The 24,537-nt window shown below is 44.3% G+C and overlaps 1 protein-coding gene across 3 annotated transcripts in view; it reads left to right on the top strand.

The window, feature by feature from the left end:
- The window catches only part of PACSIN2 (protein kinase C and casein kinase substrate in neurons 2), a 499,840-nt gene that overhangs the window by 350,864 nt on the left and 124,439 nt on the right, over positions 1–24,537 (top strand). For all 3 annotated transcript variants that reach the window (XM_029600100.1, XM_029600098.1, XM_029600101.1), the window contains exon 7: positions 13,323–13,443. In XM_029600100.1, coding sequence (XP_029455960.1) covers positions 13,323–13,443 — 121 coding nt within the window. The remainder of the gene's footprint in view (positions 1–13,322; positions 13,444–24,537) is intronic.

The raw sequence follows: 24,537 nt of genomic DNA on the forward strand, positions 1-24,537 counted from the left end.
CCTGGACCGGATGGTATACACCCCAGAGTTCTGAAGGAACTAAAAAATGAAATTTCAGACCTATTAGTAAAAATTTGTAACCTGTCATTAAAATCATCCATTTTACCTGAAGACTGGAGGATAGCTAATGTAACCCCCATATTTAAAAAGGGCTCCAGGGGCGATCCAGTAAACTACAGACCGGTTAGCCTAACTTCAGTGCCTGGAAAAAATAGTGGAAAGTATTCTAAACATCAAAATCACAGAACATATAGAAAGACATGGTTTAATGGAACAAAGTCAGCATGGCTTTACCCAAGGCATGTCTTGCCTCACAAATCTGCTTCACTCTATTGAATGAGTTAATAAACATGTGGATAAAGGTGAACCTGTTGATGTAGTATACTTGGATTTTCAGAAGGCATTTGACAAAGTTCCTCATGAGAGGCTTCTAGGAAAAATAAAAAGTCATGGGACAGGTGGCGATGTCCTTTCGTGGATTACAAACTAGCTAAAAGACAGGAAACAGAGAGTAGGATTAAATGGACAATTTTCTCAGTGGAAGGGGGTGGGCAGTGGAGTGCCTCAGGGATCTGTATTGGGACCCTTACTTTTCAATATATTTATAAATGATCTGGAAAGAAATACGACAAGTGAGGTAATCAAATTTCCAGATGATACAAAATTGTTCAGAGTAGTTAAATCACAAGAAGATTGTGATAAATTGCAGGAAGACCTTGTGAGGCTGGAAAATTGTGCATCAAAATGGCAGATGAAATTTAATGTGGACAAGTGCAATGTGATGCATATAGGGAAAAATAACCCATGCTATAGTTACACAATGTTAGGTTCCATATTAGGTGCTATTACCCAAGAAAGAGATCTAGGTGTCATAGTGGATAACACATTGAAATCGTCGGTTCAGTGTGCTGCGGCAGTCAAAAAAGCAAACAGAATGTTGGGAATTATTAGAAAGGGAATGGTGAATAAAACAGTAAATGTCATAATGCCTCTGTATCGCTCCATGGTGAGACCGCACCTTGAATACTGTGTACAATTCTGGTCGCCGCATCTCAAAAAAGATATAGTTGCGATGGAGAAGGTACAGAGAAGGGCGACCAAAATGATAAAAGGAATGGAACAACTCCCCTTTGACTAAAGAGGTTAGGACTTTTCAGCTTGGAGAAGAGACGGCTGAGTTTGGGATATGATAGAGGTGTTTAAAATCATGAGAGGTCTAGAACGGGTAGATGTGAATCGGTTTTTTACTCTTTCGGATAATAGAAAGACTAGGGGGCACTCCATGAAGTTAGCATGTGGCACATTTAAAACTAATCGGAGAAAGTTCTTTTTCACTCAACGCACAATTAAACTCTGGAATTTGTTGCCAGAAGATGTGGTTAGTGCAGTTAGTATAGCTGTGTTTAAAAATGGATTGTATAAATTCTTGGAGGAGAAGTCCATTACCTGCTAATAATTAAGTTGACTTAGATAATAACCACCGCTATTACTAGCAACAGTAACATGGAATAGACTTAGTTTTTGGGTACTTGCCAAGTTCTTATGGCCTGGATTGGCCACTGTTGGAAACAGGATGCTGGGCTTGATGGACCCTTGGTCTGACACAGTATGGCATGTTCTTATGCTGAAAATTAGGCTGAAACTTGGCAAGGGGAAACTGCACCGCATGCAAAACTGTGAAGGTACCACTTTCTCCTTTGACACCCTACTTCTGGGTCCCATTTGCCCTGGGGGTTGCAGCCAGTAGGTATTCATTTCCTTGAATTGCAGTCGGTGGAGTCCAGATTTTGAAAGGAGACAAAGGTGCTTGGAACAGAAGTGTAGAGCCTTGAACCAAAGCTTTCGGTGCTGAAGTGCTGGTTCAGGTTCTCTGGGACACTGAAGCACTGGATCAGGCTCTCTGGGGTGCTGAAGTACCAGATCAGGTTCTCTTGGGCTCAAAAGTGCTGGATCAAGTTCTCTGAGGTGCTAAAATACTGAATCCAGGTTCTCTGGGGTGCTGAGGTATGGGGCCAGAATCTCTCTGTCGCTAGGTGGTCATGTTGGCATCCCTCTGGTGCTGCATGGCTGTACTGATGTCTCTCTGAGACTGGACAGTTGGTTCAGAGTCTCTCAGAGCCTGGATCATTCATTCAAGATCTCTCTGAAGCTTGGACTGCTGGCTTGGAGCCCCTCTAGCACTGAGTGGCTGTGCTGTCATTTCTCTGGCACTGGATTGCTGGAACAGCCAAAATTGAATTCCTCAAAAGAGGATCTGCTGAACTGGTTCTCGAGTGGAGTGGATGGAATGGACTCCTCTTGGAGCTGAGGCACAACTGAGACCGGCGGAACTTCAGATGTAATTACTGTTCTTTCAGGCTGAGAAGATAAGATAGGATATGCAGAAGGCATTAATGGTGTTTTCACATTTCTTAATGTCTGAACTGCAGCACCCGACTTCTCTGAAAACAGAACTGCAGCTGTGGTAGGAACAGGAAGCTGGAGAGGATTCTGTACAGCTGGAGTGGAGCCAATTTCAAAGCTTGTTCTCTCAGGAGGGATTCATAAATGACAAGAATGAGAATGGTACCATCCTACCCTCCTGGGAGTCAGAGTTGAAGATAACAACTTGTTACCTACAGCTGCAGGCAGTTGATCTCTAGCTTTCCTTGTTTCAAAATGTCTACATACTGAAGCAGTGGTTCAGAAGCAAGATTATCCAGTGTATTCACTGGCTCCTGATTGTCCCAGCTGGATCCAGGAGCAAATTTTGCCTTTTCAGGTAACATTTTAAAATTTTGCTAGCAACTTATGGCTGTGCTTCGTATTTCTTGAGAGGAGCTTTCCTGATGTTAGAATCTAAGGTTTGCATAGTAGGAGTGGGTTTTGAAACTGTGGGTTTCAGAAATTCTAGGCTGGATCTAGAAGCTGATTTTGCCTTTACAGGTAAGGTTTTAAACTTTCCTTGCTTAAATTTACTTGTGTCTGAGTGTGCTGGGTTTTTCAAGGAAGCCAGGTTGGTTGCAGAATAAATTGGACAGTCTGTCAGGAGGCATATACCCAGGAAGGCATTTACATTTCCACCAGATGGGGTTGAGGAAACCACATCTCTTGCAATCTGGAAACATCAGAAAAATGTTAGCTGGACATTTGTTGCACTTCCAGTAAGCTGGGGTTTGCAGTGCAATCATATCATCAGGAAGTGGGGTCCAAAGCTTGGAATCTGGCTTGCATGCAGCACAGGTGCTACAGGAATTTATGGATGCGGAGTTTATAGACCAGTACTCTATTCAGTCCCACAATTCAAAATTAGGAAAATGACAAGATAATGACAAGCATTTAAATAATGCAAAGGATTCCATATTTGGTAGGCAGGGAAAACATAACGAGGTATGGAAATTACGAAGGCTTGAATTGCTAGGGTCAATAACAGAATGATAAAAATCTATTCCAGACTCACTGGGTTAGCAGGAAGCTCTGCACCCATTCCTGAGGCAGTTGTTTGGCCATTCTGTCATGGGGCTGCAAGCTGGAGTCAGGGTGCACCCCCGCAGAAGTGGTTTAGGACCACAGGGCTTGGCTGGTGCTCATCTTCTACGTAGCCAGCCCCCTCCCTGGCAGGTTGAGCCCTTGGGTTCTGGGGGCATGCAGGACTTGTCGCTGAACATCATGGCAAGAGCTGAATTCAAGCACAAGTTAGGATCTGGATATAAACCACAGGGTGGGGGCTGGTTACAGAAAGAAATTAGAATGTTTTCATGTAAACAGTAGTATTAGATATATTCTAAAAATATCGGTTTTCCAGATTCATGTCTGTTGTACTTCTTGTCCTTATTCATAGGTTTTCTTTATGCCTTATTCCTTTTGGCCTGTTTTTTCCCATTCTGCTACCTCAGGATGCCTTCCTGAGCTAAATAAGTCCCCTTGCTAGTTGGGAGCTTGAAATAATGTCTCTCTCTAAGAACTTCCCCCATTACTGTTTCCGGGATGAGCAAGATTCGCTTCTATAGTGGTGGTAGTCATCCCTTTCCTGGAGTTGGATAGCATTATCTCTACAATATGCGTGAATGCTCCCCCAGGCTTAAAGGAAAAGGGATTTGAAAATGCATTGCAGTTGAGTTTCATTGCTAGCATTGATAAATTTTATTTCTTGCATTTTCATTCATTTTAGGAGTTGGGGCAGGTGTGTGCCTTTTATGGCCAGGCTTGTTTTGTTTTTTTTTATTTATCCTTAAATTTACTTCTCAGTGTTCCTGCATAGGTATTCAGATAAAGGCAGCTCATTTGAATGCTTATTTATGTTTGAGTCAGTAATGAAGCTTTCAAAAAGTTAAAAAAAAAAGAGTATCTTTTCAGCAATGAAATAAAAATTAAAACAGAAAAGGATGAATTGTCATTTTGTCTTTATAACTGCCACTGAATACATTTACATTACAGATTTAAAAATTATTTTATTTAGGAGGAAGTGACGTCACTTCCCATGCTGGTCGCATAGTACGGGGCTCTCCGTCCACCGGAGCTATTTTGCGATTTAAAACGTGACTACCCGAGCGATTCGGAGCCATAAATAGCGCTATCAGCTGCGGACATACTCTGGATGATGACCTCCAAAAAAAATAGTCAGTAGACTTTAAAAAATATTCTTATATTAAAGGAAGGGAAGATCCCGAGGATAAAGTGCTCAAAATGGCGGCGGAAACAGAGCCTGAGCAACTGCAGGACGGAGGCGGGGACCCACAGGGAGCGGACTCAGGGCCCCCATCTCGTGCTGAGATGCGCTCCTGGTTCATATAATTGCGCCAGGATATAAGGTCCTTTAAATCCGAGATAGCTGCTACCCTTCAGGAGATGCGTGATGATCACACTAACATGGGTCGCAGAATTGATGAAATGGATACCCACCTGGATGACCACGAAGAGAGATGGACAAGTCATCAAAAAGATATCACTGCCCTGCACACACAACATACCGAACTTGCAGATAAACTGGAGGATATTGAGAACAGGTCCCGATGCTGTAATTTACGCTTTAAAGGCGTACCGGAAAGGGAGGAGTACGTGGACTGTAAACTGGTGATCCAAAAAATCTGCTCAATGTTCCTTGATGGGGCTGAGGTGGATGGTGGTACTCAGCCCAGTACTCAAATCGAAAGGGCTCACAGGTCCCTGGGATCCAACATGGGGAATAGACCCCGTGATATTATGGACTGCTTCCACTCTTTTGCTTATAAAGAACAAATCGCTACTGCAGCGCGACGACACCGTTCTTGGCGCTGGGAAGAAAACGACATCGCTATCTACGCGGATCTCGCTGCCACTACCCTGCGCAAAAGATTGGCTTTCAAACCAATTACCACCGCACTGGCAGCAGCGAAGGTTCACTATCACTGGCTCTTCCCTTTTGGGCTCTGGTTCCAGATGGATGGGAAGTCATACCGGATACACACTTTGGAGGAAGCAGCGAGAGCCACGAAGGAGTCCGGATTGAAGGTGGAAATTCCAGCTTCCAACATTACAGCAGCTAAAGGATCTCGACCTGAGACGCCGCTCTGGCAGCGAGCTCCAATAGGAGGTTGCCGATTCCAGAGGAATAATAGTGAAGGACAGAGGACTGATGCTCCTACTTGAACTCCTTGGCAGTAACTATCTTCCTCCACCACGTATGGGGCTTCCCCTATACCAGCATGAAGTGGTCACACAGTGGTCATGCTCAGGTTACTGCGGATTATAGTATTCCTCTTTTACAACATAAGGGACTTTTTATGCAGTATATGTTTCAGTTAATATGGTAGTTCTATATTATGATGCTCCGGGAACGGACGGCACCATCCACCAGCATGGGATCTTCCTCCGGTAAATACTGGGATCGATTGGATCCTTCCCAGCTGGCTTTATGGGGAGGGGAGAGGGACGGGGGTTGGGTATTTAGCCTCTATACATGTATGCTAGTATTATTATTGGTTTGGGGTGGGTGCATCTCTCACTGTACGAAGTGGTCTCTTTCATGGCTGGACCCGGTCTGTCACTTTCAATATGCAAGGCCTGGGACTTCTACTGACTATTATGTTATGCAGCGAGCCTTGATGATGGCACACATTGAGCGTTCATGGGGGCACTGTACGGTTCCCAAATGACTTCAGTTAAATTTGTTTCCCTTAATGTCAGGGCCTAAACTCAGGTAGTAAACGTCAGCTTCTCTTTCAAGAGATGAGCCGCATGAACGCTGATGTGATGTATCTGCAAGAAACGCATCTTAGAAAACGTTATGAAGGTCTTCTGAAATCTAATAAATACCCGCACCAATACTGGGCAGCGGCGCCGAAGACTGCAAAATACACTGGGATGGGAATCTTAATTCACAAAGACCTTCATTTTGAATTGTTAAATTCTCATATAGATACTCAGGGCCGGTATCTCTTACTGAATGTGAAAATGGAGGGCGAATTACTGACACTGCTCACTATCTATGGGCCGACGTCCCAAAAGGAGGCCTTTTATCCTGCCCTACATTCCATTATCGCTGACAAGGCAGAGGGGAGTGTGATCCTTGGTGGAGATTTTAATGTAACACTTAATCCCCATCTTGATAACTCGTCGGGGCTTAGCGCAGACTCTACCCTCACTAGGAAGGCCCTTAAAAACATACTCACACTTATTTCAGGGATTGATATATGGCGCTCTCGTTTTCCAACTTCCAGATGCTACTCCTTTTACTCACAACCTCACAATTGTTATTCTATAATAGACATGTTCCTGCTAGATAAGACACGCATCAACATGGTCAGGGCTGTGGAAATTGAACCAATTGTTTGGTCAGACCATGCTCCCATCTGGTTTAGTTTACAACTGCAAAACTATGACCGGGATCTACGTTTCTGGCGTCTTAATGACTCTCTGCTGGATGATAGTGAATTTCAGCGGCAGATAGCTATGGAAATCCAGGAATATCTACACAATAATGATACAGGGGAAACAGACACCTTGACCGTCTGCGAATGTTTAAAGAGTGTTTTACGGGGTACTTTTATTGCTAGGGCCACATTTGTTAAGAAACAGAGAGAGAGGGAATGACATGGGTTGATGACTCGCCTTCATTGCCTAAAAACCGCCCACATGAGGGATACTAATCGGTCACAGTTGCGACAGGTTATTCAGGAAACGCAAAATAAGATAGCAGCACTTGACGTGGCGCTTATCGCGCATCATCTAGATTTAGCGCAGCAGAAATTTTTCGAGGGCGGGAATAAAGCCGGGAGATATTTAGCTCAAATGCTCAAACGTAAACAGGCGCAAGTTATTATCCCCAAGATCAAAAGCTCAGAGGGTACCCTACTAACTGACAATACCTCTAACAGACAACGGTTCCATCAGTTCTATGCTCAGCTTTATAGTAGGGACCCGAATGTATTAGATGGGAATATCCTTCAATACTATATATTCCCCTACCATATATTCCCCTACTAATATATTCCCCTACCATAATTGACTGCATCCCAGCGGCAATTTTTAGATAAAGCCATCACATTGAGAGAAATTCATGATGCCATTAAGACCTTAAAACTGGAAAATCACCAGACCTTGACAGTTACACACCCAGATTTTATAAACAATACATCATGGTATTGGAACCCATGCTCCTCAATTTCTTTAATTCGTTGAGAACCGGGTCCCAACTCTCTCCACTTGCTAATGCAGCGAGGATCACCATCTTAGCAAAGCCTGGTAGGGGATCCCACTCTTTGCGGATCTTACAGGCCCATATCTCTTCTGAATATAGATGTTAAAATACTGGCTAAAATTTTAGCAACAGAAGAAAATAGGATAAAAATAGGATAAAGCATAAACGTTGGCAAGTTAAATGTAAGACATTGATAAGACAGGCTAAGAGAGAATTTGAAAAGAAGTTGGCTGAGAGGCAAAAACTCACAGTAAAAACTTTTTAAAATATATCCAAAGCAGAAAGCCTGTGAGGGAGTCAGTTGGACCATTAGATGATCGAGGGGTTTAAGGGGCATTTAGAGAAGATAAGGCCATCGAAGAAAGATTAAATGATTTCTTTGCTTCGGTGTTTACTGAAGAGGATGTTGGGGAGGTACCCGTAATGGAGAAGGTTTTCATGGGTAATGATTCAGATGGACTGAATCAAATCACGGTGAACCTAGAAGATGTGGTAGACCTGATTGACAAACTGAAGAGTAGTAAATCACCTGGTCCGGATGGTATACACCCCAGAGTTCTGAAGGAACTAAAAAATGAAATTTCAGACCTATTAGTAAAAATTTGTAACCTATCATTAAAATCATCCATTGTACCTGAAGAGTGGAGGATAGCAAATGTAACCCCAATATTTAAAAAGGGCTCCAGGGGCGATCCGGGAAACTACAGACCAGTTAGCCTGACTTCAGTGCCAGGAAAAATAGTGGAAAGTGTTCTAAACATCAAAATCACAGAACATATACAAAGACATGGTTTAATGGAATAAAGTCAGCATGGCTTTACCCAAGGCAAGTCTTGCCTCACAAATCTACTTCACTTTTTTGAAGGAGTTAATAAACATGTGGATAAAGGTGAACCGGTAGATGTAGTATACTTGGATTTTCAGAAGGCATTTGACAAAGTTCCTCATGAGAGGCTTCTAGGAAAAGTAAAAAGTCATGGGATAGGTGGCGATGTCCTTTCGTGGATTGCAAACTGGCTAAAAGACAGGAAACAGAGAGTAGGATTAAATGGACAATTTTCTCAGTGGAAGGGAGTGGACAGTGGAGTGCCTCAGGGATCTGTATTGGGACCCTTCCTTTTCAATATATTTATAAATGATCTGGAAAGAAATACGACGAGTGAGAATCAAATTTGCAGATGATACAAAATTGTTTAGAGTAGTTAAATCACAAGCAGATTGTGATAAATTACTGGAAAATTGGGCATCCAAATGGCAGATGAAATTTAATGTGGATAAGTGCAAGGTGATGCATATAGGGAAAAATAACCCATGCTATAATTACACAATGTTGGGTTCCATATTAGGTGCCAAAACCCAAGAAAGAGATCTAGGCGTCATAATGGATAACACATTGAAATCGTCGGTTCAGTGTGCTGCGGCAGTAAAAAAAAGCAAACAGAATGTTGGGAATTATTAGAGAGGGAATGGTGAATAAAACGGAAAATATCATAATGCCTCTGTATCACTCCATGGTGAGACCGCACCTTGAATACTGTGTACAATTCTGGTCGCCGCATCTCAAAAAAGATATAATTGCGATGGAGAAGGTACAGAGAAGGGGCAACCAAAATGACAAGCGGAATAGAACTACTCCCCTATGAGGAAAGACTAAAGAGGTTAGGACTTTTCAGCTTGAGAAGAGATGGCTGAGGGGGGATATGATAGAGATGTTTAAAATCATGAGAGGTCTAGAACAGGTAGATGTGAATCTGTTATTTACTTTTTTGGATAATAGAAAGACTAGGGGGCACTCCATGAAGTTAGCATGGGGCACGTTTAAAACTAATTGGAGAAAGTTCTTTTTTACTCAACGCACAATTAAACTCTGGAATTTGTTGCCAGAGGATGTGGTTAGTGCAGTTAGTATAGCTGTGTTTAAAAATGGATTGGATAAGTTCTTAGAGGAGAAGTCCATTACTTGCTATTAAGTTCACTTAGAGAATAGCCACTGCCATTAGCAATGGTAACATGGAATAGACTTAGTTTTTGGGTACTTGCCAGGTTCTTATGGCCTGGATTGGCCACTGTTGGAAACAGGATGCTGGGCTTGATGGACCCTTGGTCTGACCCAGTATGGCATTTTCTTATGTTCTTAATTGTTTTATCTCACAGCTGGTGTATTCGGACCAGGCAGGTTTCATCCCTGGGAGGACAACGGCGGATAATGTTCTTAAAATTCATTCAAAAAAGAACTGAAAACTCTGTTTCGCAAATCCTACACTGATGCTCATACGTCTGATAATCCCAACTCACAACTGACCTCTCATCTATCAACCTCAACTCCTTCACTCCATCCAGAACCTTCACACCCTTCTCATTCATCTTAATAATACTTTCTGGACTTGAATTGTTTTATTTCTGTAAAATGTTCACTTTGATATACTGTTAAGCAACTACTAAGTAAATGCACGCTTTGTAAACCGTTATGATGGCTATACCGAATGACGATATATAAAACTCATCAAATAAATAAATAAATAAAATGCGATAATATATGGTATGTGAAAAAACACCACATATCCTCTATGGGGTAGATTTTATAAATGTACGCACGGGCGTACTTTTGTTCGTGCACCAGGCGAGAACAAAAGTACGCTGGATTTTATAAGATATGCGTGTAGCTGCGCGTATCTTATAAAATCCGGGGTTGGCGCGCACAAGGGGGTGCACATTTGTGCAACCTGCGCGCGCCGAGCCCAGCGCGTGCTGCCTATTCCCTCTGAGGCCGCTCCGAAATCGGAGCGACCTCGGAGGGAACTTTCCTTCCATCTCCCCTCACCTTCCCCTACCTAACCCCCCCCCCCCCCCGGCCCTATCTAACCCCCCTCCCCCTACCTTTGTTAGCAGATTTACGCCTGCGGAAAGCAGGCGTAAATCTGCGCGCGCCAGCGGGCTGCTGGCGCACCATCACCCGACCCGGGGGCTGGTCCGGAGGCCTTGACCACGCCCCCGGGCCGGTGCCACGCCCCCGGGCCCGCCCCCGAAACTCGTCATTCGCGGCCCACTCCCGAAACGCCGCGTCACTCGCGGCACGCCCCCAACACGCCCCTCTATGCAAGCCCCGGGACTTACACGCGTCCCGGGGCTTGCGCGCGCCGCCGAGCCTATGCAAAATAGGCTCGGCGCGCGCAGGGGGAGTTTGGGATAGGTTTTCGGGGGGTACGCGCGTACCCCTTTGAAAATCTACTCCTATAGCTTTATCTATTGGTGCCGAGAAGGTGTTTGATATGGTGCACTGGCCATATCTCTTTACCACTATGGAGAGAATGGAATTTGAGGTTCCCTACTTACAATGGTTGCGTCAGTTATATAATGCTCCCCAGGCGTGCCTTAAGATCAATGGTGGTTACTCTCCCACATTTGTGGTGGGCAGGGGAACTAGACAGGGTTGCCCGTTATCGCCGTTATTGTTTGCTCTCTTTTTGGACCCCTTTGCGATTAATGTCCGGCGCCAGGCAACTATCACAGGGCTGACAATGGGCAGAATTACTACTAAATTGTCCCTCTAGGCAGATGATATTTTACTCATGCTTACTAATCCCGAGTTATCCCTTTCCACTCTCACACAAGAAATGGAGGCATTCAGTAGGGTTTCGGGCTTCAGAGTTAATTGATAGAAATCCGAGATACTGAATATTAACCTTCCACAAACAGAGACCTTACGCTTGCAAAGGTTGTTTAAATTCTGATGGGCCCGATCACAGATTAAATATCTAGGGGTGCTCCTTAGCGCTTCTCAGGATTTATTCTCCATAAATTATACTTCTTTATGGAGTAAACTAAGTAAGGATATGGAGGAATGGAGCCGCCATTACATTTCCTGGATGGGCCGAATAGCGGTCATCAAAATGACTATATTACCAAAGCTATTATATCAATTTCAAACATTGCCTACCTTGATCCCCGCCTCACAGTTACAGCTGTGGCAGAGGAAATTTATGGCTTTTATATGGGCGGGGAGACAACCGAGCGTGGCCCAGCGGGTTCTTTTCAATCCAAAAAGTCAGGGAGGACTTAGCGTTACAGAATTATCTCGATATTACTGGGCGGCTCAGTTTAAGAAATTGGTGGACTGGCGTAAAATACGTCAGCACAAACAGTGGGTACAACTTGACCAAGAAATAATTGGATACACCCCTCTCAGTAGCCTGCTTTGGCAACCAAAAGGAGCCTGGCTTGTAGGGATAGGGGCCACTTCTCCCCCATCAGTCCTCAATTTGATAACACTGTGGCATAAGCATAGTTTCAGACTCCTGGGGCAGAGGGAATATCACCTTAGGTCCAGCCTATTCGCAAATAAGGCGTTTCAGCCCGGGTACGAGAACCCAGCATTTCACCTTTGGCAGCGCCAGGGTATTAGGACATGGGAACGTGTTTGGGGTCCTCAGGGTTTACGCCCCTTTTCAGATTTACGACGACAATTTGACTTACTGGCTTCGGCCACTTTCCCTTATCTACAGTTAGCTCATTTTGCCCGTGCCATTATGATTGATATTCACTTGAAGCTGGGGGTCTCTTATTTTGAAAAATTATGCAGGAAAGCAGACGAATCTAAGCAGACATTATCAGTGATTATATCAATTACTACTGCTATCTGACGAGTCCCCTTCAACATTTCAGAAAGCCTGGGAAACGGATCTTCACTTAGAATGATCATCCCGGGAATGGAAAAGGGTCTTTCGGAAGATAGGAAAAGGATATATTGCCTCTTCTTTGATAGAAAATTCTTATAAACTATTATACTGATGGTATATGTACCCTCAAAGACTACATAAATTTAAATCACACATTTCAGATCTTTGTTGGTGGGCTTGTGCGATGACAGGCTCCTTCCTTCTTATGTGGTGGGACTGTCTTGTAATACAGGAGCTATGGCAGGGGATATTTCAGTGGATGGGGGATATGATTCCTAGTTTAGCTACTGTTACACCGGGATAAGCCTTATTGGGTTTCAGTATCTCTGGTATCTCTGAGGAACATAATTAGATCGGCTCATTATATTTTGACAGCTGCTTGGTGTGAAATAGCAAAAGTCTGGAAATCCTCTGGGGTGCCAACAAAAGCAGCCATACAACTTAAGGTGGACAAAATATATTTATTGTCAAAAATTACAGCTTATCAACATAAATGCATCCCTAAATTTGAAAAGATTTGGCAAGTTTACATGACATGGAAAACTGCACAGGACACTGAATTTCCATCCTTGACAACTGTTTGATTTGATGTTTTCTGCTTGTTGCCATCACGGAAGCCAAGGGACACGGACTGGTTCTTAGTATTATCTTCTCATGTACTTCTCATCAGGCTTTTATCCCATTCAATTCTACATGTATATGAGGTAGGGGGGGTGGGGGGAGGGTTAAGGACAGAAAAAATCATTGAAGATAGGGTGTTGGTGGTGAATCCCTATTCTACTTTACTATATTGTCATTTCAGGGGCAGTTGCTAACTCATTACGTTCATATGTACTAGCACCATGTGTCTGTACCATTTTCATGTTGTCTATTCTTACCCTATGATGTAAGGGATTCGATGATTATTATGTTATGGTTAATAAAATTTAAATATAAAAAAAAATTTATTTTATTTAGCCCACGGTAAATAAAATATTGTTGTCTTGCAGCTACATAAACATCTATCAAGACTTGGAACATGTCATCAAAGCAGCAGATACTCTGGAGGATTTGTCTTGGTTTAAAAATAATCATGGTCCAGGAATGTCAATGAATTGGCCACAGTTTGAGGTAGGAATAGACAGCATTGTGCATTATTTCTGCAAAAATACATATTTAACTTATGTTGAAGGTTTCTTTTAATAGTAAAGTATTGTAGAAAAAACTTCAAACAAAAATTGTGTTCAACCTGTTTTCATGTTCTCTAAAGGTAAGCAGTTCACTGTAGTCGCACATAGGTAACATCATCAGATGACACAGAGCACATTTTCCAGAGCTTTTCAGAGAAGGCAACATCCTGAGCCTTGAGCCACAGAGGAACTATTTAACATTCTCAGAAGGCTCAAAGACCCTTCTGAGAATGTTAAATAGTTCCTCTGTGGCTCAAGTCATCTTTTTCCATTGCATCTCATGGTCAGTTTTACATCTTCACTATTCTCCCCAGTGATTTTTCTTCCAGTTTTCCCCTTCTTACCAGTGTGTGCCGTTTCTTCTACTTGGTACTCTTAGTTTTTTGTCAGTTTTAGTTTAGTTTAGTTTTCAGCATTTTGTCAGCAGGCATCTCTTGATTTAGCTTCTGACTCTTCTGGCCACAATATCCCCTTTTTTTGTCTTTGGGCCTTCTTTTCTGACAAGATTGCCTGTGTCTTTGATTTTGCATTGTTGATTTTTGGACAATGGTAGGAGTTCAGCGGCTTCAAGAAGTGCCTAGACCATCATAAGACCTGCTACAAATGTCCAGGAGATAGAGCGGGATCTACATTTTTAAATACATTTTTAATTAATAAATATTTCCCACTACAGCATCTGCTCCAGGATGTTGCCAAGAGCCATCAGATTCTGACAGATGAGACCGTCTCATCTGCAGGAAATTAAAGTGGTCTAGCTCCACTGAGCCAACGCCAAAGAAACACAAGGACAATGAACCACTGGAAGCTTGTAGCTGCTGAGGGAAGGTATTGACTCCTTCAGCACTTCAGAGACCAATTCTTGATCTCTCAGCTCATGCAGAGGATTAGACTGAGCTTCAGCAGAAAGGACATAAACACCGGTCTATTCTTCATAGCTTTGTGAGCAGGGGGAGAATGGTATGTGCACCCCCAACCCTGAAGTGGTTGTGCATGGAAGGAATCTTTACCTGGAGCCAGAGAATAGGTGTGTCGCATGGCAAATTCATGTTCTGCAAGAAACTCCAAGTAGATGACAATTATCTTAAAGTTTAATAAAAAAAAATCATCAAACTTTCCATAGTCTAAATCAAGGCAGTAAGCATATGTAAACATCTAAATATGGCTCAAAAAGTCCAGTATATATTCCACAATACACATCCCCTCTATTGGGAGGGACAGGGATGACCCATTTCTAGAAAAAAGTAAAGTAAGCATGCTGAAACAGCAAATCAGGAAAAGCCAAACTGAACAATACAAATAGAAGTAAAATAGCATACATACCTTTAAATTATACTGACAGAACATGGTTTACATGCTGCAAAGAGCGCACAAGAAACGCCGATTATTTAAAGTACAGAATAGGTGCCAAACAGAGCAGACAGTCAGTGAGGTTGGACAGTAACCAATCAGAAGGCAAAATTAGACAACCAAGCGATGCAAAGGATCAGGCACCATTGGTTTCTCACTGGACCGATAACCATCTAATTACTGATTTAAGATTTTTTGCACTCGAAGTGGTCACTATCCCCCCCTTGCAGTGGGGATTTTTCTAAGCTTTTGATCCAACATAAAAAATGATGGATATTCAAATTGAGCACTTTAATCCCCCATGGCCTAAATAAAGAGAACGAGTGGTCAGCTTTAATTTGAGTGATCAGTGCCTTGTTCTTACATCAGTATTGTGAAGGGTAGAGGGTGTGCGAGTTGTTTGTGCTGCAATTTAGTTGACGCAGCCTTGCTGGCAAACTCCCAAGGCTTACACCAGCAGCTGGCAAATGCGCTCTGTAGCGGGACAGTCTGGAGCTTCACCTATTCCAGCCACCGCCTCCGCAAGTCAAGCCCTTGGGTTCTGGCATCTGGCAGGACCTAAATGGGTCCCTAGTGCCATGAAGAGAACTAGAGTCCAAAGGCACACTGGGATCAGGACAGGCAGCAGACAATGGAGTCAGAAACTGGCCAAAGTTGGGGCAGGTACCTAGCAAGATTGGTCAGGTCCAGGCAGCAAGGGTGGACAAGGTCACACACAGGACATTGGACAAGTCAGGACAAGTGTGGTATGGCGCCCCCTAGTGGCAGGTCCTTTGGAGTGACTTCTTGCTTGGAAGCTTATTCTCAAGGACTGCTGCAGCAGATTCCTTTATAGCAGAGTCAGCACTGAAGCTTCTCCTGGGAGTGATGCTGACACTGTAACCTTTAGGCAAGGAGGCTATTGGTTAAAGTTACTTATATTGTGAGGGCCTCATAAAGATAGGAGATTGAGACAGGTCTGTACTTATTCCCTCTCCCATGCTAAAAGTAAGAGTTGCCTTCCAATCATGGGATTTTCTGCCATAACTTAAAATGACATATTGCACACCCAGGCAATAGCTTAATATAGTGCTCTGGAGTTTATTGAAGCTAACGTCACAGAAGAGAAGTCACACACAACATAAAAGTGTTGCCCAAAACACATTTCCACCTAATCAATGTGAGCTTGGGTTTCCTATCCTTTTAAACCAGTGATTTGTTAAAATAAAAACAACAAGCTTCTTTCTCTATGCTCTACTATGCTTTCCTTCAACATATATATAGGCAATGCAGGTTTAATACAACGGTAACTCCTAATTCTCCCAGATATAAAGTAGGACTGGAAAAATCCCATTAAAAGAAGGGCTCCCTAGGCCAGCTACATAGCCTTAATTACAATTCTCAACAGCTGCCATAGTTTAATACAACAACCCTTTTTTACACAGCTACCAACTCATAGTTGTTGTTAACCCCCCAAAACATTTCCTTTTCTTCATAGTAATTCCTACTTGGTTCCAAAAAAAAATAAGTACTCTCAGCATTTAAATAAAACCTTCCACCTTTGCTTTTTCAGTAATAGACCTAGCAACTCAATTAACCTAAACAGTGCTAGAGACTCTTATCCAACAAACTGCTGCACAGAAGTGAAAATTGAAAGAGAGATATCTTAGGGCTGACTTAGCTTTAGAATAAAGTTGTGCCTGGGCAGCGTTCTCCTTCTGCGTCAGCCTCTCCATCCTCCTCGCCTTCCATTGAGCTCGCCTGACTTGTCTCCTACCCCTTGCCTTCTGGAGGCCCCTCTCTTTATATGAGTTAGTCTACTCCTCCCTAGGAAGACACCGCCTCTTTGTTTCCCTGCCCCCAACACTTCCAGGGGCTGACTAGCAGGGCATCTGGGAAATGTAGTTTCCCTTTACTTCCTGCAAAGGAACCTTCACACCTGAAGGAAAACCACCTAAAGTTTTAAAGCAAAGAGACTCACCACTGGCTCAAATCACCCTACACAAGGCAAGGATGTGCAAGACAAGACTGGAAGACCAGGCTGGATTCAGGATCACAGAAGACCAGGAACCAGCAACACGTACTGCAAGGCAGGAGACCCATTGCTGAAGTGAGGCAATGCTGCAAGGGCTTTGTTTAAATAGGCCGGTCAACCTGACGTCATTGGAGGGCACCGCTCAGTGTATTCTGCCATAGGGACCATATAATATGAACATATATGCACACGTGTGCCTAAGGAGTTTCCAGGACCGGAGCAGCACAGTGGCATATGGGGCCATGTTCTGCAGTGTTGAGACAGTGGTGTTCCTTATGCAGGAGGGTGTTAATGGCATCCTGGGCCACGCTCAGTGGTGCAGGGCGAGTACAGTGGCTCACATGTTTGCTGCTTTGATTTAGACTTTGGAAAGCTTGATGATTTTTCATTAAACTCTCAATTGTCTTTAAGACCATTGCTATTTGCTTGGATTTTCTCACAAATCATAAATTTGCCATTGAACACACCACTTCTCTTGCTCCATATATTTGTGTGACTCACCTTTTCTCCAAGGACAAGTGGGATGGTAGTTCTCACATATGGGTGACATCATCAGATGGCGCCTGGCACGGAAAACTTTTGTCAAAGTTTCTAGAAACTGACTGGCACACTGAGCATGCCCAGCATGCCGCTAACCAGGCATCCATGCGAGATCCCTCTTCAGGCTCTTCCTTTCTGCAAAGCGTTTGCCTCATGGTTCTGGAGCTCGCTCTTATTTATTCCTTTTCTGCAGTTTTTTCATCTCCTGCATCGCGTGGGGTCTCTCGCGTTTTTTCGGTTTCTCTGCCTGCGATCTGGTAAGTCCTTTGAGCGGTCGATCATCGATGGCATCATCCCCTGGTGGCTGCCAGCCAACGACCGCACACCATGTGCTTTTTGCGATGGCACTGATAGGCTTTCGGAGGAATGAATACCATCTGGGTAACAGTTGATTCCAGATCGATTTTACAAGCCCTGATTCTTTCCGGGCTGGATTATTGTAATGGATTATATCTGGGATTGCCAGATTCTGCCACCAGACCCCTCCAGCTCATTCAGAATTCTGCGGCTAGAATTCTAACAGCAACCCCTATGAGACAACATATTTCTCCCATATTACAGAAACTACACTGGCTTCCGGTTAAGTATAGAATAAAATTTAAAATTTTAACACTACTAAATAGTATTGATTCCGTTTGGCTTTGCTCAGAATTACGAATGTACAAACCACCTAGGGATCTCAGGTCAGCAGGAAAAAATTTGCTGGAAGTTCCAACAATAAAAAAACCGCCTTAAACGTCACCAGGCAAAGGGCATTCTCTGTTGCAGGACCTTTAATGTGGAATGCCTTACCTGACCCTCTGAGACAAATTCAGAATAAAAAAGAATTTAAAAAAGCTTTAAAAACACACTTTTTTAAAGAAGCTTTTGGAAATTTAGACCCCATCGAAGGTTAGACCTCTTTGTTTTCTAAATGTTATCTATCCTTTTATGTTTTAATAGGTTTCAATAATTTATTATTTTTTATCTTGTTTATAAATTAAATTAATTTTATTTAATTTTTTTTTAAATTGATCATGAGTTTAATGTAATTTTTATTCCATCACGATTTTTAATTTTTAACTTTCTTTTAATTTTCTTTTTAAGTAATTGAGGAATTAGTTTAGTTAATTTTAATTTAATTTGGAAATGTATTGTAAACCGCTTCGGTCATTTCTTGAATTTGGTGAAACGGTATATAAATGTTTTAAATAAATAAATAAAGTTGATCGCTTCAGCAAGATGGCCCACTTTGTAGCGCTTCCTGGCTTACCCTCAGCCTTGGAGCTTGCGAAGCTCTTCATATCACACATATTTCACCTTCATGGCCTACCTAGTCACATTGTCTCTGACCGTGGTTCACAATTCACGGCACAATTCTGGAGGGCCTTGTTCAAGTTATTTGACATCTCTCTAGACTACACTTCAGCCTACCATCCGCAATCAAATGGCCAAACAGAACGGATGAATAGGACTTTGAAGCAGTTCATTCGTGCCTACGTCAGTTCCCGTCAGAATAACTGGGCCAAACTGCTACCATGGGCTGAATTCGCCATCAACTCTCATGCAGCAACATCAACTGGATCAACACCTTTTGAAGTGGTATATGGACGTTCTCCAACACCGCCACTTCCACTGAAGCTCTCAGTGACGTCCCCAGCAGCTCAAGCTACTGCTGATGAAATCCATAACTTGTGGGTTCAGACAAAGGACACGCTGAATAAAGTGAGTGACCATGCTAAGTAGTACTATGACGCTCACCATTCTTAAGCGCCAGTCTTCAAACCTGGAGATAAAGTCTGGTTATCTACCAAACACCTCAGAATGAAACTACCCTCCACCCGGTTCGCTTCTCGCTACATTGGACCAATCCTCCGACGACTTGGCAACATCACCTATAGTCTGAAGCTAGCACCTGGACTCAACATCCATAATGCTTTCCACGTTTACTTCCAAGACTCAGGTACCACCTGTTATCAATGCAGAAGACGACCTAGAATTCAAGGTTGAAGAGATACTTGATGTCCGAAGACGAGGCAATGCACTTGAATACCTTCTGTCATGGGAAGGTTTCGGCCCCGAAGAAAAGTCTTGGGAGCCTCAGGCCAGCATCCTTGACAAAGTGATGCTCCATCAATTTCATCTTGCGCATCCTTCTAAACCGAAGATTGGTACCCGAAGAGGAGACCGCCCTTTGAAGGGGGGTACTGTTACGACTGTCGCTGCCCGACGTCTCCACTCCACCCTCCTGACCTCTCTCGTGACTCCTGCGGTTGACAGACGTTTGGCTGCCGCGGCGTCTGCCTACCGTCCTCTCCGGCGTCCCCGGACCGGCTTGGGCGCTGCCCGCCATGCTGTTCAGCTGGCTTAGGGCGCGCGCGGCCCTGCTTCAAGTACCTTCAGTGGCGTGAACCCCAGGGGCGTCCCCCTGTGATGACGTCATGCATCCAGGATACAAAAGGCCTCCACGATTGCTAGCTAATCGAGTTAGCAAAGGTTTCCTAACGGATGGGATTCGCTCTCCGTACCTTGCAACTCTGCCTCCTTTGGACCTACTCTATTTGGGGTACCCGCTCCTCGGGGGCCTCTCTCTCTTTCTTATCTTTCAGGTCGCAGTCTGGAACCCGGTACTTGCTCCTCGAGGGCCCATGTTCCTGGACTCGCTACTTGGACTCCACTTCTGCCAGGAAGACACCGCTGCCTATAACATCTGTGTTACCATCTCTATCTCTCAGAGCTATTCCCTGGAACCAGGTACTCTCTTCTCGAGGGCCTGCCTCTACTCCAGCTCCTGTGCTCCACACTGAGAGACCGCTGCATGAGTACATTACCAACAAGGCTCTATTCCTGAACTCTGCATATCGTGCTACTACTCATCATATCAGTTCTCTCTCTTACAGCACAGCCATTGTGGGATCGCTGTTCCAGAGCCTGAGGGACTACAAGCCCAGCTGGGCTATATTCCAGCTCACTATTGCCACCTCTGGTGGTTCACCAATCCTGTATAATAAAAGAACTGGTGTGTGTGTGTGTCTCCTACGCTGAGCCTGACCTGTGGCCCCTCACAGGACTTCCCCTCGTGGGCGTGGTCATCTGCCACAGGTCCAGGGATCCACCCAAAACCCTTACAAATAATAACAATTTGGTTCAGTTTGACTGACTCATCACCCTTGAAAACCATCTCCGGAACAGGTATCTCCCGAACATCTTCATTAGTAAACACGGAAGAAAAGAATTAATTTAGTCTTTCTGCAATGGCCTTATCTTCCCTAAGAGCCCCTTTAACCACTCGTTCATCTAACGATCCAGCCAACTCCCTCACAGGTTTCTTGCTTTGGATATATTTTTAAAAATTTTTATTATGAGTTTTTGCCTTCATTTCAAATTCCCTCTTCGCCTGTCTTATCAATGTTTTATACTTAACTTGACAATTCTTATGTTTTATCCTATTTTCTTCAGATGGATCCTTCTTCCAATTTTTGAAGGATTTTTTTTTGGCTAAAGTAGCCTCTTTCACCTCACCTTTTAACCATGCCAGTAATCGTTTTGCCTTCCTTCCACTTTTCTTAATGCGTGGAGTACATCAGGATTGTGCGTCTAGGATTGTATTTTTAAACAATGTCCAAGCCTGTTAAACACCTTTAACCTTTGCAGCTGCAGCTTTCAGTTTTTTTCTAACTATTTTCCTCATTTTATCAAAGTTTCCCTTTTGAAAATGTAGTGTTAGAGCTGTAGATTTACTTATTGTCCCCCTTCCAGTTATTAGTTTAAATTTGATTATGTTATGATCACTATTGCCAAGTGGCCCCACCACCATTACCTCTCTCACCAAATCCTGCATTCCACCAAGAATTAGAACTAAAATAGCTCCCTCTCTTGTTGCTTCCTGAACAAATTGTTCCATGAAGCAGTCATTTATTACATCCAGGAACTTTGTCTCTAGCAAGTCCTGATGTTACATTTACCCAATCAATACTGGGGTAATTGAAATCTCCCATTATTATTGCACTGCCAAATTGATTAGCTTCCCTGATTTCTCTTAGCATTACATCATCTGTCTGACCAATTTTTCCAGCGCAGATGAAGGACTATCATGAGACCCTTCAGCAACTGTCAGCTAGTACTTATGACACCTAACCGCCCAAGACACCCCCTCGGCAATACCTGAGGTGGCCCTTTTACTGGCCGTGCAAATACTATTCTCCAGCAGCTAGGGTGAGACTTCAACCCAGAGCAAGGTCGAGACAACCTCGGGTGCTCCATCTGACCCCAGTTCCGCCGCAGAACCCCACCATGGGATTTTGTCTGGTGGCCAGGGAGCATGAACCAGCCCTCCCTGCGTGGCATCGACTCCCCTGTTGGGGGATCGGGTAAAGCTATTCACAGACCAATGGATTTTGATTACATCAAATCTCTGGGTTCTGTCCATCGTGCATCAGAGCATATAGAAAGCCATGGTTTAATGGAACACAGTCAACATGGATTTACCCAGGGAAGTCTTGCCTCACAAATCTGCTTCATTTTTTTGAAGGGGTTAATAAACATGTGGATAAAGATGAACCGATTAATGGTAGTGTATTTGGATTTTCAGAAGGCGTTTGACAAAGTCCCTCATGAGAGGCTTCTAGGAAAACTAAAAAGTCATGGAATAGGAGGTGATGTCTTTTCATGGATTACAAACTGGTTAAAAGACAGGAAACAGAGAGTAGGATTAAATGGTCAATTTTCTCAGTGGAAAAGGGTTAACAGTGGATCTGTATTTGGACCTGTGCTTTTCAATATATTGATAAATGATCTGCAAAAGAATGACGAGTGAGGTTATCAAATTTGCAGATGATACAAAATTATTCAGCGTTGTTAAATCACAAGCAGATTGTGATACATTGCAGGAGGAACTTGCGAGACTGGAAGATTGGGCATCCAAATGGCAGATGAAATTTAATGTGGGCAAGTGCAGGGTGTTGCATATAGGGAAAAATAATCCATGTTGTAGTTACACGATTTTAGGTTCCATATTAGGAGCTACCACCCAGGAAAAAGATCTAGGCATCATAGTGGATAATACTTTGAAATCGTTGGCTCAGTGTGCTACAGCAGTCAAAAAAAGCAAACAGAACCAGGCCGATACAGTAAAGCGTGGCCGCGGTTACCCTGCTTCTAACCCGCTTCTAACTCACAATTTGGCTGCGTAAGTCCAACCCGCGATTCACTACCCCTTTAAACTCATCCTTACCGCTTCTTTAAATCAACCGGTAACCCTTTCTGCCCGCAGCATGTATATGAGATGTAAACGCTCCGATTAGCTATTCCCTCCCATACAGCAATGTGCTCCCCGATTATCTCCTTTTTAACCTGTAGTTTTGCCGCGCGTTTAACCTGCTAACTTACCGCCTACACTTACCCCTGCGTTAGTGTGGAGCGTCGGGTCAGAGAGGCGAAATTTCATGGGCAAACGACCCCCTCACCCCCCGGAACCCTTACCCTGGCGTTAGTGTGGTGTGACAGCAATAGGCAGGCTCCAGTCAAAATCCCCCCCCTCCCGAAGCAAGGCGCAGGGCGAAAATAGACATGTCATTAAAACAAAAGTAAATTAAAGTATAATAAAAATAAACTTACTGCATGTGAATTTTCTTTGAACAGTCCTCTCTCTCTCTCCTCCTCCCGAGGCGCGTACTGCGGCTCCCCTGCCTCCCGGGGGCAGCCGGTGGTGAAAGGGGCGGGCGAAAGTGAATGAATGCACGCCCGTACGTGGCAGGAGCCGGCGGGCATGCATTCATTCACTTACCTTCGCCGGTGTGCATGCATCCATCCAGCGGAGGGAGCCGGCGGCAAAAGCGGCTTCCAGCAGCCCCCGCCGGCGAAGGTGAATGAATGCGCGCCTGTGGGTGCAATTTGGTCGCTCAAGGCGTGACGCCACGACGTTTGGCGTCACGGCGTGTGATGTCGGCGTTCGCTAATGCACTGCCTTGAGCGCCCAAATTGCATTCATTCACCTTCACCGGCGGGGGCTGCTGGAAGCCGCTTTGGCTCCCCTGCCCCCGCCGGCGAAGGTGAATGTTCTTTGAACAGTCCTCTCTCTCTCTCCTCCTCCCGGGCGGGCGAAAGCGTACGGGCGAAAGTGAATGAATGCACGTCTGTACGCGGCGGGAGCCGGCGGGCGTGCATTCATTCACTCACCTTCGCCGGCGGGCGTGCATTCATCCAGTGGAGGGAGCCGGCGGCGAAAGCGGCTTCCAGTAGCCCCCGCCGGCGGTGAATGAATGCACGCCTGTGTGTGCAATTTGGGCGCTCAAGGCAGTGCATTAGCGAACGCCAATGTCACACGCCGTGACGTCAAACGTCTTGATGTCACGCCTTGAGCTCCCAAATTGCACGCACAGGCGTGCATTCATTCACCGCCGGTGGGGGCTACTGGAAGCCGCTTTCGCCGCCGGCTCCCTCCACTGGATGAATGCACGCCCGCCGGCGAAGGTGAGTGAATGAATGCACGCCCGCCAACTCCCGCCGCGTACAGACGTGCATTCATTCACTTTCGCCCGTACGCTTTCGCCCGCCCGGGAGGAGGAGAGAGAGAGAGGACTGTTCAAAGAAAATTCACATGCAGTAAGTTAACTTTTATTACTCTTATTACGCTTTATTCATTTTTGTTTTAATTTTTGCGCTGCCTTGCTTCGGGAGGGGGGGGAGAGGACAGGTACCAACGCACCCAGGATACTGTATAGGCACTGTATAGCGCTCTATACAGTAAAATGGATTGCGCGGGCCTAACACTTCACGGACGCTTCTTGGACGCGGCTTGCATTTGCAAGCTATTTAAATACAGTATTGAGTGGTAGGTGATCCGAACTGTGCGTGCGGCAAACGCGGATGCGCCCGGCCGTAACGCACCTCTTTCTACCACTCCTTATTGTATCGGCCTGAATGTTAGGAATTATTAAGAAGGAAATGGTTAACAAAGCGGAAAATGTCATAATGCCTCTGTATCGCTCCATGGTGAGACCGCACCTTGAATACTGTGTACAATTCTGGTCACCGCATCTCAAAAAAGATATAGTTGCGATGGAGAAGGTATAGAGAAGGATGACCAAAATTATAAAGGGGATGGAACAGCTCCCCTATGAGGAAAGGCTGAAGAGGTTAGGGCTGTTCAGCTTG

The sequence above is a fragment of the Rhinatrema bivittatum genome, chromosome 4, assembly GCF_901001135.1.
Source record: "Rhinatrema bivittatum chromosome 4, aRhiBiv1.1, whole genome shotgun sequence".
Taxonomy (NCBI): Eukaryota; Metazoa; Chordata; class Amphibia; order Gymnophiona; family Rhinatrematidae; genus Rhinatrema; species Rhinatrema bivittatum.